Source organism: Fusarium pseudograminearum, chromosome 3 (genome assembly GCF_000303195.2).
Source record: "Fusarium pseudograminearum CS3096 chromosome 3, whole genome shotgun sequence".
In the NCBI taxonomy this organism is placed as follows: domain Eukaryota; kingdom Fungi; phylum Ascomycota; class Sordariomycetes; order Hypocreales; family Nectriaceae; genus Fusarium; species Fusarium pseudograminearum.
This window is the reverse complement of record NC_031953.1, coordinates 6,366,310-6,380,842: the sequence shown is the minus strand read 5'-3', so window position 1 is coordinate 6,380,842 and position 14,533 is coordinate 6,366,310. Positions and strand designations below refer to the sequence as shown.

The window sequence follows — 14,533 nt, the reverse complement described above, 5'->3', positions numbered from 1 at the left end:
ATGAGGAACTTTGGTAGCCAGTCAGTACTTGAGCTGACACTGGCCATAACAAGTATCGCGCGTCGGTGTGGCTGAGTTGGGATTGTTTCACTCCAAAACTGAACTAGTCTACGTCATCAAATCATCCAGTCCCTGGCACAAGATAAAGGAAGATGATGGAATTAATTGACTATCACATTGGCTCTTGAGAATAACCTTCAGTAAACTTGGACTAAAAGCTCGAATACTTATCCATCCGTGTTATGCCGGCCCCAAGAGACCCAGGGTACCCTCGTTTTCGGCATGAACAGAAACCCCGCAAGCCCCCTACACCACCAGCACCGAGATGGATTGACCTAAACACCATCAGCTCATGGATCAAAGCATGCAACGAAAATCATGGAGATCATTGTCAAAGAGCCCGTCTGCCCCATGAAACACAAGGTTTGCCGCGATGGTTGATCCACGTATCGGAAAAACGTATAGTACCCTTTCAACCTGGCTGTCGATATGTCGCTCTTAGCTACGTTTGGGGTAGGTCTACAGGACACGATCTGCAACTATTGTTGAGCAATCTTGTCCCATTTCAACAGATGAATGCGCTTGAACAAATGTGGGATCAGGTTCCTGCTACAATCCAGCATGCTGTGGAGCTAGTACGACGCGTCGGGGAAGAATACATCTGGGTTGATCGTCTCTGTATCGTCCAAGATGATTATGAAACAAAGCAAGAACAGATCAGCCAAATGGCTCTTATATACGGCAACGCTTACTTTACAATCGTCGCCACAGCTGCTTACAGCGCCGAAGAAGGACTGAGAGGGATCAAAGACGTGTCTCCTTCGATGTATCACAATGTCTGGCCCGAAAGGGCAAACATGGATCACTACGGTCTCGTAGCATGGTCACCGTGGAACGAGCGAGGATGGACATTGCAAGAACTCGTGTTTTCCCAAAGATCATTATTCTTTCACAAAAATGAGTTGACTTGGGAATGCCATTGCGCGATATGGCATGAGCGCATGCAACTGGCAGATATCGGGGAGACAAGTTGTCTTGGGACGCATAATCCCAACGCTCGTGGCTTTCGTTATTCGCCATGGCCAGACTTGCAGGAGTTTCATCAATTGGCAACCAGCTATAGTCGAAGACAATTATCATTCTCGAGCGACATTCTTCCGGCTTTTGCTGGTATAACGACAGCCTTGGCACATTCCTTCCCAGGTGGATTTCTCTTTGGTCTACCTGAAGTTGCGTTCGATGTTACTCTGTTGTGGAGATCAGCTGGACCAGCATCTCGGAACTCAAAAATAGGCGAAGCGTCCGTTCCCAGCTGGTCATGGATGGTTTGTCTAGACCAGAAGATCTCTGTAGATCTTTCACCCTGGGCGAGCGGCTTTGCATACCTGGCAGGATCCTCTTCCGAACAGACCGATGAGGGCGGTAGACGGACTTATACACCACTGCATGTCGCTTATCAACAAGAGTGGAATTCTCGGTGGAGTCGAAAACGTCCTCCGGCAGGTGTATTGGATGGATTGGTTACGGAGTCAATCTGTTCGTGGTATGTTAAGGAAGAGACAGGCGAGAGACTCATTTCAAATGACCTCGACGAGTTCAAATATTGTTGTCATCATCAGAGCAATGAGTTGCCTATGGGCTGGCAAAGAGACGGAGATCTGTTCTACCATCCAGTCGACCCACAGCGTAGATTCAAGTACCCGATTCCTCTAGTGACTAACGAAGACGATATTTCTATTGAGAAAGATCTTTCGTTTCTGATAAAGACTCAAACAGAAAGAGCGTTCTTCTTCAATACACCGGAGCCATACGGACAAGCTATCTCTATGCTCGAGGGAGAAGCCGTGGTGAATCTTTGCAATAGCGAGCAAGTCTGGGTTGGGTGTCTTCGCGTTCAGACCAGAACAATCCTGTGGCGACTGTTGACTAAAAAGGTTGAGTGCGAGTTGGTTGCAATATCGAAAGGATATATCGACTCAAATGCGGGTGGCTGGTCTCGTCTAGACGAACACGAGGCATTGAAAAGCCGAGAGCTGGAGGGATATGAGTTCTACAATGTCTTGTTTATTGAGTTGAACGATGGTATCGCTTATCGGCAAGGTATTGGACGCGTGGATAAGACAGCTTGGGAGGGTGAGTCTCGACAGGTAATTGATTTAGTGTTAGGGTGAACTTGGATCTTCTTGGTATGCTGTCACGGAAGATCGGGAATTCTTGTAATGGGGTGCATCGGAGTATTGAAATAGTGTATAATTAAAAGGCCGAACTCACGTGTGTTTCGCTATGTTCAAACATTCCATTTAGTACTGTATATTAAGTTGTAGACTCCGTGTCCTCCTTGTACTACCATGTCGGTGTAGGTCGCGGCAAACTCGTCCGAATGCCGTTGCCGTCGTGGATGCCCGGATAAGTATGACGACTACAGGCCATTCGAGACAGTTTGTTGTAAATATCCAGCAAATTGTAATCAAGATTTACCTCACGTAAGATTTTAGACTAGTTTGATAGTGTGAATTGCGCGCGTCTATGAGACTACGTACTCCAAACGTTGCCGCTTATTAAAGTGCGCCAATCAACGATACTGTCCGAGATCCCGTAGGATTTTGATCGGCCGGTCTTATAAATATCACCATCGCCGACAGGAAATTCTTCGATAGACCCAGTCAGCAAACCAATATTCACAACCATGATGAGTCGCGCCAGTGTCGCCGTCATCGGTGCCGGTAAGTATTCACCCCAGACAATAAAATGAAGCCACGCTTATATGTTGCAAGGCCCGACTGGCATTACCATGCTGAAGCAGCTTCTCCAAGACGGATTTAACGCTACGTTGTTCGAAAGACGAAGTCAAGTCGGCGGACTATGGGCGTTCGACGCAAAACATGGCTGGACTTCAGCTTTGGATAGCACGACTGCAAATATTAGCAAGTATACATGCGGGTTCACGGATTATCCGATACCTGACAGTAAGTTACTAATGCCACACAAGCGTTACGCGTCATTAATCCTTGGTAGGATACCCGGTCCATTTGACCCCGGCAGACTTTCAAGAATTTATGCAAGGCTACGCTGAGCACTTTGGCCTCTTGAAACACATCATATTCGATACAAGCGTCAAGCTTGTCAATCGCAACAAGGAAGACAACGGGTGGGATATCCAAGTTGAGAATGTTGGGAGTGGACATACAGACACGCGCCATTTTGACAAGGTTGCTTTTTGTCATGGTTATCAGACGATAAAGAAGATGCCGGTTTTTCCGGGACAAGAGGATTACAAAGGAGATCTCATTCACGCACAACAATATCGGAGGTTTGTTTTCAAAAAGAGAGGGATTTGTACACACGCTAACTGTCAGACTACAGCCCCGAGTCCTTCAAAGACAAGACAGTGGTGATCCTCGGCCTAGCCACCACAACAGACGACATCGCCCCTCAAGTTGTATCTGTCGCTAAAAAGGTTTACGTATCCCACAGAAGCGGGCAAATTGTTGTCAGACGATTTCGAAAAGGAACACCATCCGACCTCCTAGTCTCATGGAGACGCCGCGTAATAAGTCAATGGATCGCAAAGAATTTGCCAAACACATACAGATTTTTAGCAAACACACTAGCCAAGTTACTGTCATCGCAAATGGCAGGCATGAAGTTAGACCCAGCGTGGCGCCTTAAAGACTTCAAGGATCTGACATTAAGTCTGCCCGGAATTATCGAGAATGTTCTACCTCTTCTGAAAGATGGGAGTGTGACGAGTCTACATGGCATCAAACGATTTACGGGTGGAAAGTCAATCGAGTTTGAAGATGGAACGATAATTGATGACGTTGATAGCGTCATCTTCACCACAGGCTATCAATGCGACTTTTCACCGGCACCATTTGTCGAAAAGAGTATTCCAAAGTCATCAAACTACGGGGGTCCTTCTATTCATCGTCTATACATGAACGTCTTCCCACCAAAATACGCCGACAGCTGCGTTATGCTCTGTTACTCAGCATATGGCAAAAACAACGGTTTTTCTTTCAGCGACGTCATGAACATGGCTATCTCCAACATATGGCGTGGAGTAAGCAATTTACCCTCACACCAAGAGATGGAAGAATGGGTCGATCATCATCACGAATGGTTGGCATCGAACTGGGCAAGAGAACCAACTGTAGACCTGAGCATGGTGAAGCAGTACGAATTTCAACCATGGATGCATAAACAAGCTGGGACTGGAATGGAGAATCTCGGCTGGGGATGGGCGGGATGGAAGTTTTGGTGGAAGGATCGAAAGATGTACAATCTCATGAATCACGGTGTTGAGACAGCGCATATGTTTCGGTTCTTTGAGACAGGGATGAGAAGTACATGGGATGGAGCAAGAGATGAAATTATACGACAGAACAGGATCGTGAAGGAGGCTTTTGGGGGAAAGAAGAACAAGACGAGAAGCGACTAGAGAATGTCGCTTTGTTTATTATCGTTCATTTCGGCGAGAAGACCGACGATGTTAGTGCTCGCGGGGAACCTGGTTAGTCCAAGCCAAGCCTGTTTTCTTAATATTAAGCTTGATAATCCACGAGGCTGTGATGATGCTCGCCCCACAGCCTAGCCTGAATAAAGAAGGTGTTTAGAGAGGCTAGGTACCCCGCGGGGAAAGATTTCCAGTGAATTGGGGGAATATTTGACAGTAAACTACCGGTAAAACTGGCGATGTTTACCGTAGACCATGTTTGTCGGTGTACCATGCGCCGAACCGAGGGCTTGGCAGCGGAAATAGTGTTATATAAACTGTCAAACTCATCCCAGTTTCTTGGGAGGTAGTCGACAGGGCACTCCAACATGCATCTCCTCCGCATCTCTGTCGCCATCAAGGCATTCGGCGTAGCTTTTCTCTCTGCTACTGCCAATGCCGCGTCAGATACTCCTCTTGATCATGCCAGTCTAAAGCTCCTCACCAAATCCGCCGACTCACAAGTCCAAGGTGTTCTCGACAACAAGAATGAGTCTCTAACCGGCTCGCCGAGATCTCTCACCCGCGCTGTTCGTCAATTGGTTGTGCCGTTCTTATGGCCAAACTCGACGTACTTTCATAATGAGACTCTTGTTCCTCATATTGAGGAGATGCTGGAAGTCCTTCAGAAAGTTCAGCATGACGATGGTACTTACACCGTCGGCAATCGCCATTCACCACCTGATACCGGTTTCCTGATTGAGGACTTTGGTATCATGGTGCGCATTCTCGAAAAGGATGATCACAAAGCCTCGCAACCTTTCGCGGATGTCATCCGTGGTCTTCTCGTCAAAGCTGGACCTGGTCTGGCCAAGGGTGGTATTCACACGCCAAACCACAGATGGAAGATTTGCAGTGCCCTGGCGCGTATTTCTAGCATCACCGAGAACGAGAGCTATATCAAGAGAATTGATGAGTGGCTTGCGGAAGGAATCGACATCGACGCTGATGGCATTTACTCTGAGCGGAGTCCCAATTACTACTCGGCTGTGTCGAACCCTTCACTCTTGACCGTTGCTCACGAGCTCAACTACACCGACCTCATCGATTACGTCCGCATGAACCTTGAACTAGCGATCGAGCATGCGGAACCCAACGGTGAAATGGAAGTGATCCAGAGCCGTCGCCAGGACCAAGCTCAGCCTCCTGTAGTCAACATGGGTAACTTTTACCCTCAATTCCGCGAGCTCGCTCTCCTCGATAACAACGGCCGCTTTGCTGCCATGGCCCGTCTGATTGAAGAACTTGTCGGTCCTCAATTGGGTGATTTCCTGGCCAACATCATGGAGCGTCCTGAACTCGGCGCCCAACTACCTGACCCAGAAGACCCATTCGTCGACTTTGAGAAGCACTACAAGTCAGCTGGTCTTGTACGCGCACGACATGGAAACCTGACAGTCTCTGCTTTCGGTGGCTCAGATTGGTATATCGATGGAAAGAAAGCCGAATTCTACAACCGTATGGGTTCAGGTCTTTCCACCAACCCAACCATGTTCCGCGCGTGGAACGGAAAAGCTGTTCTTGACGCCATTCGTCTCAGCCCCAATTTCTTCAGCATGGGTCATTTCCGATCTAACGGAGTCAATGTGTCTGACGATGGCGTCATCAACCTGGGAAGCGAGATCGAGGTCCCATATTATCTCCCTATGCCATCTGAGCGCCGTGACGAGAATGGTACATACAAGCTATCTCGTTCCGTAGACGGTCGTTTCTACGCTATGGCCGACTTTGAGAACCGTCCTACAAGCATGCGCCGTCTCAAGACAGAGGTCGAAATCAGCCCTACTAAAGCAGGCTATGATCTCAACTTCCAGGTCACTGGCGAGGATGATGTGGAGCTCACCTTTGAACTGACGTTCCGGGAGGGCGGAAAGTTCAAGGGAGTGAAGGAGTTTGTTGATAGCGACAATACCACTATTTATCGCCTTGCGGAAGGAAAGGGAGAGTATACTATGGGCGATGACAAGATTACCTTTGGGCCTGGAAATGGCATGGGGGTGATTCAGAATGATGCTGGAGAGCAGTATAGCTGGCATGGAGGCAACTTGACGTTGCAGGGAAGTCATGTGTATATCACTGGTGTGACGCCTTTGAACTACACACTCAACCTGGGCTTTGCTTAAATTTGGCTACTGTAGAATTAATAGATCAACTTCTCGTCGTAAGGTCGCGTACCCTGATCTCAACATTGTGCCGGAAGACTGGAATTAGCCTTATGATCTGTTCAATTGAGATTGGGTTCTGAATCTCCGTGTTTTCATTGTTTAGGCACATCACAACGAACATTGTTAGACATCACAGACGGAACTATGCCTATTGGTATCAAATTGGATCTTGCATTATACTACATGAATCTTAATCATATCTATCTTATCTGCCACTGCCTTACTCCTCAAGCTCAGCGAGCATGATGTCGGCAGCCTTCTCAGCCACCATGTAGGTAGACACAGCAGTGAAAGTACCGGGAATGCGGGGGTACACTGAAGCGTCAACGACACGGAGACCGGCGACACCGCGAACACGGAACTTGGAGTCGAGGACAGCCATCTTGTCATCATCAGCACCAATGGGGCAGGTGGATGAAGCGTGGTGACCCCAGGTGTTGTCCTTGATGTAAGTCTCAACATCCTCCTGGGTCTTGACGTGGTCACCGGGGAGAGTCTCCTGGGTCTTGACGGGCTGGCTGGCGAAAGCCTTGCGGGCGAGCTCAACGGCCTCGTACATGGCCTGGAGATCCTTGTCGGAGTCACCGTTGCCAGTGTCGAAGTAGTTGAAGGTGATGGCGGGGGTGTCGAGAGGGTCGGCGGAGCGGAGGAGAACGTTGCCGGCGGTGTTGCGGGGGTGAGCCTTGAGGATGGCCCAGGAGAAAAAGTCGTGGTCGATGGTGGCGTTGACAGCGTACTTGGGGAAGTAACCTCGGAAGTTGACGGGTCCACCGAAAGCGAAGATGTCAAAGTTGTTCTTCTCGGCGGTGGTGGACTTGTAGAACATGGTGGCGGCGAGACCGGAAGAAGAGTAGATACCGTGGTCACCGAGGACAGGCTTCCTCCAGCGGTCAAGGCAAGGGTCCTCATCAGTGTAGAGGCTGAAAGTGCAACCGTCGAAAGCAGTGAAGTTCTCGGGGGTGTTGCCCTGGACGCTGATCTCGTAGTGGTCCTGGAGGTTGGTACCGACACCGGGGAGGTCGACAACAACGGGGATATCAAACTTCTTCAGCTCATCGGCAGGTCCGATACCACTGAGCTTGAGGATCTGGGGAGTGTTGTAGACACCACCAGCGACGATGACCTCACGAGAAGCAGTAGCGTTACCGGCGACACCAGCAGCACCGGTGGAGAGAGGGCTGGCGCTGTAGAGGTGCTTGCCGTCGAGGAACTCCACACCAGTAGCACGGGGAGTCTTCTCAGACTCGTCAAAGAGAACCTTGGTAACGTAGGCGTTGGTGCGGACATCGAGAGGGTAGCGCTTGGTGCCGTTGTCGAACTTGGCATCACGGACAGAAAGGATGAACTCACGGGGTCCAACACGGCTGGCGGACTTGGTGGAGAGGGGGATCTGGTAGTAACCGGACTTCTGGTCACGAGCAAGAGTGTCGGCGTTGGCATCGCCAGCAATGAGGGTCTCAATGGTGAGGAGCTCACCGGTAACCTCGGAGAGAGCAGTGGCACCGCCGACGAGGAGGCTCATGAGCTGAGCATCGCCGAGAGGGATGCTGAGAGGGGCAGTCTCGGTGCTCAACCAGCCATCGTAACCGTGGCCAGGCTGAAGAGGAAGAAGGTGGTTGTTGTCCTCGGCCTTGACGAAGTACTTTCGCATGTTCTTGGCGGACCAAGAGTCATCGCCAGTGAGATCAGCAATGTACTCAAAGTCAGACTGGTGAGGGTACACAGCGATCAGAGCGTTGTGAGCAGTGCAGCCACCGAGAGCCTGAGTACGAGGGTACAGAGTACCCTTGAGCTTGGCATCAGCGGGGGGGTTGAGACCAGTGTACTCTCCGTCGGGAGTGTCGTAGGTGGTCTTGAAGTCACGAGCCTGTCGCTCATCGTCGGCGTAGTGCTTGACGAAGAAGTTCCAAGAGATCTCGGGGTCTTCGGAAGCGTTGGCCGAGTAGGCAGGGACGGTGTAGTTGGTGGTGGCGTAGTCATCACCAGCCTCGATGAGGAGGGTCTTGTGGCCAGCCATGGCCAGACGAGCGGCCAGAGGACCACCGCCGGCACCAGAGCCGACAACGATGTACTCGTAGCCAGTGAGGGCGACTGCGTAGGCAGACAGGGGAGCGGCCAGAAGGCCGGTGAGGAAAGATTGTCTCATGGTGAATTAATTAATTAAACAAGATCGAGATAACAAAAATTAGACAAGGGAACTAAAGGAGTGGTTTCCCTGTAATGCGATAGGTCTAGTCGTCAAAGAAAGACTAATGAAGGAATGACTGGTCAGAGATCGACTGATGACTGGAAAAAGAAAGTGTAGACATGTCTTGGGTATTTAACTGATGGATATCCCGCGAGCAAACCGAAAGACCCATGTAGATAACTCCTCTGTCGACGTCGGCAGTGCCCATATGCCGAGGCTACGAACATCTGATTGCAGGCATATGCAGTGCAACCTGTATCAAGGAGCGTTGCAAAATTCCAGAAATAACAACTTCCAGAACCAATAACAGCTATAGCCAAGACATTATAGATATCACCTTGCTTGGATCTGCAGCGAAGATGTTGCAATTCGGCGCAATCTTCAACCGCTCGAACCCATCGTCAAAGTAACATTCACCACATCGCATAAAAGAATCGTAACTGCGAAGGGAATAGCACCGGAGAAGGGTGGCTCTGTACAGCTCAACTCCGTACATCCGTTACTTGCTAAGGACTCGCGTGGTTTCCGTCCAACGGCGCTGGGGGCGAAACAAGGTTAATGAGCCGCATGGTGTTGCATCAGCCATCTAAAGTTGATCAGTTGCCCGCTCGTGGCGATGCAGGGGGCGATGATGTTGGTGTCGCATCAATGATCTACGACAAGGGTATAACCCCTGACGGCCCCTTTTTGTGATCTATTTCTCCTGCGAACTTTGGTAATTTGTCCGATTCTTGGTTTAGTCAGGAACAAGAGACGACACGTGCATGATCCGTCTTCCGTGTGGATTCATCTGATCTGCTGATGCGATGATGCCATGGTTCTTGGATTGTAGTCCTTGGAGGGGTCTCTAGGAGAGACGAAGCTATAGCGGCCGTTTTTATTGAGCATTGACTTTACTGCGGTCCATGTGGTTTTAGTGGACCAGTTAGCGTCTCCGGGTTATATCCTCCGCAATTAATCTACCGTCAAAATCAGTTCGGAAAAAGACCAACTAGAACGAGGACGTGACCGTGCATTGTTGGTTAGTTGTCTTGTTTAATTACAAATGATCCACTATCAAGTTCAGGGTAGGTCTGCCAAGCAACATGAACCTACATTTTTGAGAATCTCTTATCTTTAGTTTCGTACCTGTTCTATGTTCAGACGTAGAAACTTGTAAAGGATAGTAGAGACTCGAAAGGGAATTTATACACTGTTAATAGGGAGCTTAATAATGAGTGCTATGTTGATTTGCAAAGCTCCATGAGTTCCGCAGAGTTAGAAAGAATGCATGCAGATCTTCATCCCAAGATATCCACTACCAATACCCTGGTTCCCACATGCTTTGTAACAGTGGCAAACTTCCGCTCCTGATCACATAACAACATGGCTATGATATTATGATCGACTTCTATGTAATTTTGGCCAAATGTTGTTGATCTCACTCGCTACCTGAAGTCCGGGAATTGCATATGGAAAGACAGTATCTTTTGGCTCCGATAAATCCGCTTCCAGGTTTAGGCCGCCAGCATTTGAAACATTTCTCAACTCCTAAGATTGTAGCAGAAGGTTGCTACCCTATGTCTACAGAGAAATTATTGACTTTGTTAACACAGGCATGCGAGGAGTTTAGTCTCTAGTTATAAGAATAAAATATATATTATCTAAATTTGTTATTTTATAGGATAGTCTCATTTTCTTCCTCCTCACTTTTATCCCTCTCCCACTTATCTAATTCAGATAGCCACCTCACAAGCCTCCCAGCAGCTCTCATAGTCGTTCCAGCCGCCCTTCTTTACAACCTCCTTAAGAACTTCTGTTAAGGACTCTATAGGCTTTCTCAGAAGCATCCAATCCTTCCCCATAGGTACATACACAAAGAGGACGTTGCTGATTAAACTGTTCAAGCGTCTAGCATTTTTTGACAGAGCTTCCTTACCCGCAACCATGTCATTTATAATCTCGGCTGCCACAGCGGCAGCAGTCTCTGGAAATCGAGCGAGCTGCTTTTGGCTATAGCTGTCAGGTAATTCGCTATCCACGAGCCAGTGATACAGGTCCCGCATGTACGGTCGCATTTGCTCAGCAGTATGAACCCTGTCAACCAGGGTACGGAAGCCGACCAAATCCAACCAGTCCTCGGCTACCCATACTGCCTCTGGCTCGACCATGAAGCGCTCTAGCCTTTTCATGTTATCAAAGTAAAAGTCAGGCTTTACTTTGGAAGTTTCTGTGTTCTGAGCGTTGACTGCTGCAACCGTGTTTTGATAGGCTTGTAGTTGCTCGAAGGGCAGCTTAATAAGGATGCAGTAAATGATGTGACCCCGTATGGTCTTAGTCACTCTGTCATCGTCTCCCGGATGTGGCGTGAGGATAGATGTGATGGCTGCCACGGCTGCTGGTTCCGCTGCGCGTGAAGCGAGCAGATTGTGAGTCAGTCGTCTCGGCTGAGTAACCTTGCGAGCTTCTTTGCGATAGCTCTGGAAGGATGGGCTTTATGCTGACAGCAAGTTCGTCGGTCGTAAGCTTTGCCAGCTTCGCCAGCTCTGAGGGACACATGTTTGCAGAAGTTGAATAGAGTAGTGATGACACTAGAACGAGTAGTGATGCTAATTGTTGACTACATTAATAAAGTCAGAAGATGCTTATATATAGGTAGAGAGTATTGATCACTCTACAGTCTAATGCTAAGAAAGGAAAGGGTTCGTTAGGCTGACTCTCGATGAGATATGCCGATATGATGTGGTTTAGAGTTAAAGCTAGTAGTGAAGTTGAAGCATAGTCAGAAGGAATCATGCTTTGACTAGGTACATGCTCCTTCCAATCTAGATCCATTTTCATGTGATTAGGTTCAAATCAGGCTCTCACTTCTATTAGTGGTCGTAGTATCCGTGCAATTTTAAGTTTAAAACATGTTACGAAACATTGTTGCAAGGCTGACTTGACAAAACCCCCCACGCTATGATTGTTAGTTTACAGCCTTGGCATAGATCATTCTGTAGGTGAGTATACAGTTACACACTGAATGTACACGAACCATGACCGTCAATGATAATGTAACAGCGAACCTCGGCATATGAAGATGTGTAAATGATTTCGGACCGACATTATGTGATCCTGAATCCTTCGCAAGTACATGGATCTCTTCCTTCGACTTGTCCCGATCTAGAAAAGTAACTTTAAGGTGTAAGCGAATAGGCTGTTGAAACACCTCGTAAAGAACCAGCAGCTTAAAATTAAGCACTGCTATATATCCACATTATCAAACAGATCCCAAGTGCCGCGTAGGATTGATCGGATATCACGGCATTATCTAGATCCTAACCTGTCACGAAACTAAGCTTTTCCCCATCGCCGCTTGTTTATCATAAAGTGGAGTTTATTGAAACCATAATGATTCTGGTCCTATTTTGTAATAAGTAAAACTAACTAGTTACATTTTGGGAAAGTCACGTCTCTCGACGCGTACAGAAGTGAAAATAAAATCTTGCCGTACAGAGATTCAAGATACAATTCGAATACAGCTGCAAAGGTTGCTTGGCATCCTCTTGCTATCCTGACTAGACAGCCTTGAAATTGTGAATCCTTTCTACCCTAGGTCTACACCCCGGGTCGTGGAGATATGGATCACGTAATGCTATAGAAGATATCTAATGATACTTGCTAATGGCAGATAGATAGGCTTGACCAGACTGGGAAAGCTTCTTCCCACCGTCAGTAGTAGGCAGCCAGGCCTGACCAAGACCTCCACTATCAGTGTACGCATACGCGGCCACATGCTCATTCTTCTCGAAGAGATCAACGATATCGGAAATCCATTTGTTGATCTGACCCTGGTCGGAACAAGGCGTGAAATTGTTCTGATCATAAACGCATCCGAACTCTGTCACCCAGATTGGCTTGCCGTACGTGTTCCAGTAGTAGTCGATGTCGGCTTGGACACCAGTCATATCCGGCTTGTAGATGTGGATGGCGGTGAAGTCCCATGTCTTTGACAGACCGGCGGTGCTGAATTCCTTGAGCCACTTCTCATCCTTTTGCATGCACATGGCGGGACTGCCGAGAAGAGCGCCCTGTTGGCCTTTGGGAGCGATTAAGCTGTTCCAAAGCTCGACACCCTTGCTGACGCCGAAGTTGGCTGATGTGTCCTGACCGGAGCAGTCAGGCTCGTTGAACCCGAGGAGGTAGGTGGGTGTCTCCTTCAAATTGCCAAATTCGGAGAACCGCTTTGAGTCCTGGGGTCCGTTCTGGCCACTTCCCCAGAGCATGGAAACGCCAACGACGCCAGCGACCGAGGTTGGCGCAGGGGTCCAGTCGTACCACCAGCCAAGATGGTCTTTCCAGAATGGAACAGCGCTTCCACCGGCAGATCCAGCCTTTTTGCCGCCGGGGATGAAAGGAGCTACTCGTGCAGAAATGGGAGACTCCTGAGTAGGTGTTGCGAGGGCATCTACAAGATTCCCAACGACCACAGAACTAAGGATAGTGTGCATGAGAATCATTGCTGAAAACAAATCGTGGAAAGTATTGTGCCTTTGAGATGAAAGAGAGTCTTGTAATGGGTTGAGCAAGGGAGATTTATGTGAGGAGGCATTGAAACTTATATGGAAAGGCCCTTCAGCGTTTGTTTCACTTCCAGGATACTAACATCAAGGTCAACCCTCCTTCCACTAACATTTAATTGTTTTTTCATCCACGGATTGAAAGACCAATCCTGGTGATCACGATTCCACACCGACTCTATGTCTTGCAATACTTTGTAGCTAGAAACAAGACCACATTCATCAAGAGCATAGCACAGCAACATAGGCTACCCATGGCGATACCCCTCATCCTTCTGCATAATGTTCGTCGGCGTTTCCGAAGATCGTCAATAGCTCTCTTGAGATGAAACACGTAATCTTGTGAAAACAGGTATGATGTACGAAGCCCGGCTCTACCCTGGAAGAGTCAGTCGTAGTGCATTTTCGTGTATCTAGTTGAATCGTTTGTAATTCTAAGTAAGTGCAAAACTCCATCAAATGTTGTTCGTTACTACTAGTCTAGAGTTGGGTAGTTTTACGCAAACTGTAATTCAAATCATATACCCACAAACGATTTGCCTTCGGTTGTATTGAAAATGCCGTTCCTATGTGTTTCATTGCATAATCCTGTGTTAGTATCCCCGTGTACGTACATTGTTGGATCTAACTTGGACTTTGTTGCTCGTGATCAAGATTTTCATTGCCTTTGCCTCTATATCAATGCACCCACATCCACGTCAAGGTTTATGGGGTTGATATGCGATACCTAGCGATCCGGTCCCAAGCTTCAAATACAGAGTTCAGGCTAGACAAACGAGCTAAGTCGAATCGAGACGTCGTAGGGATACATGAATCCTGAATAAAAGACATGAGAGGAAAGTGAAACCGTGGTCCTATTGACCAGCCAGATAGCTGCCCAATGCCTGCAGGTAGTACTTAGTTAGAGTTGATCCTTCGGCCCTTCCATAATCTCCTTATTCGTGAATACTTTCAACGGTATCTCCACTCTTCATCATATGCTTTGAAAGTACCAAGGATTCTGCTAGGTTATCGTAAACATAGTCAAATCAGCTCGCTATTCCCTTGCACCTTCACATGTATAGCCTACAGGACAAAGTTTATCCTTTTTGTCAACGGGCCGAATGTTGAATGAATCGTATGTCGATGGTGGTAAGAATCCTTT

General features: G+C 48.1%; 6 protein-coding genes across 6 annotated transcripts, besides 1 other annotated feature; 3 read left to right on the top strand and 3 right to left on the bottom strand.

Moving 5' to 3' along the window:
• Positions 1 to 378: 378 nt before the first annotated feature.
• FPSE_02470 (uncharacterized protein) lies at positions 379 to 2,410 on the top strand (the record flags this gene model as incomplete). The annotated part of the gene is made up of 4 exons (XM_009255589.1): positions 379 to 423; positions 466 to 513; positions 573 to 2,133; positions 2,325 to 2,410. 4 exons carry the CDS (start codon positions 379 to 381, stop codon positions 2,408 to 2,410), a joined length of 1,740 nt encoding a protein of 579 aa, XP_009253864.1.
• A 276-nt stretch (positions 2,411 to 2,686) lies between these two features.
• FPSE_02471 (uncharacterized protein) lies at positions 2,687 to 4,441 on the top strand (the record flags this gene model as incomplete). Its single annotated transcript, XM_009255590.1, has 4 exons — positions 2,687 to 2,723; positions 2,775 to 2,966; positions 3,016 to 3,310; positions 3,364 to 4,441. 4 exons carry the CDS (start codon positions 2,687 to 2,689, stop codon positions 4,439 to 4,441), a joined length of 1,602 nt encoding a protein of 533 aa, XP_009253865.1.
• Positions 4,442 to 4,824: 383 nt separating this feature from the next.
• FPSE_02472 (uncharacterized protein) lies at positions 4,825 to 6,618 on the top strand (the record flags this gene model as incomplete). The annotated part of the gene is made up of 1 exon (XM_009255591.1): positions 4,825 to 6,618. The coding sequence occupies one exon, from the start codon at positions 4,825 to 4,827 to the stop codon at positions 6,616 to 6,618; it is 1,794 nt and encodes a 597-aa protein (XP_009253866.1).
• Positions 6,619 to 6,880: 262 nt separating this feature from the next.
• FPSE_02473 (uncharacterized protein) lies at positions 6,881 to 8,806 on the bottom strand (the record flags this gene model as incomplete). Its single annotated transcript, XM_009255592.1, has 1 exon — positions 6,881 to 8,806. One exon carries the CDS (start codon positions 8,804 to 8,806, stop codon positions 6,881 to 6,883), a length of 1,926 nt encoding a protein of 641 aa, XP_009253867.1.
• Positions 8,807 to 10,467: 1,661 nt separating this feature from the next.
• Positions 10,468 to 10,510: a repeat region.
• Positions 10,511 to 10,563: 53 nt separating this feature from the next.
• Positions 10,564 to 11,386, bottom strand: FPSE_02474 (uncharacterized protein; the record flags this gene model as incomplete). Its single annotated transcript, XM_009255593.1, has 2 exons — positions 10,564 to 11,234; positions 11,284 to 11,386. 2 exons carry the CDS (start codon positions 11,384 to 11,386, stop codon positions 10,564 to 10,566), a joined length of 774 nt encoding a protein of 257 aa, XP_009253868.1.
• A 1,091-nt stretch (positions 11,387 to 12,477) lies between these two features.
• FPSE_02475 (uncharacterized protein) lies at positions 12,478 to 13,329 on the bottom strand (the record flags this gene model as incomplete). Its single annotated transcript, XM_009255594.1, has 1 exon — positions 12,478 to 13,329. The coding sequence occupies one exon, from the start codon at positions 13,327 to 13,329 to the stop codon at positions 12,478 to 12,480; it is 852 nt and encodes a 283-aa protein (XP_009253869.1).
• Positions 13,330 to 14,533: the final 1,204 nt, after the last annotated feature.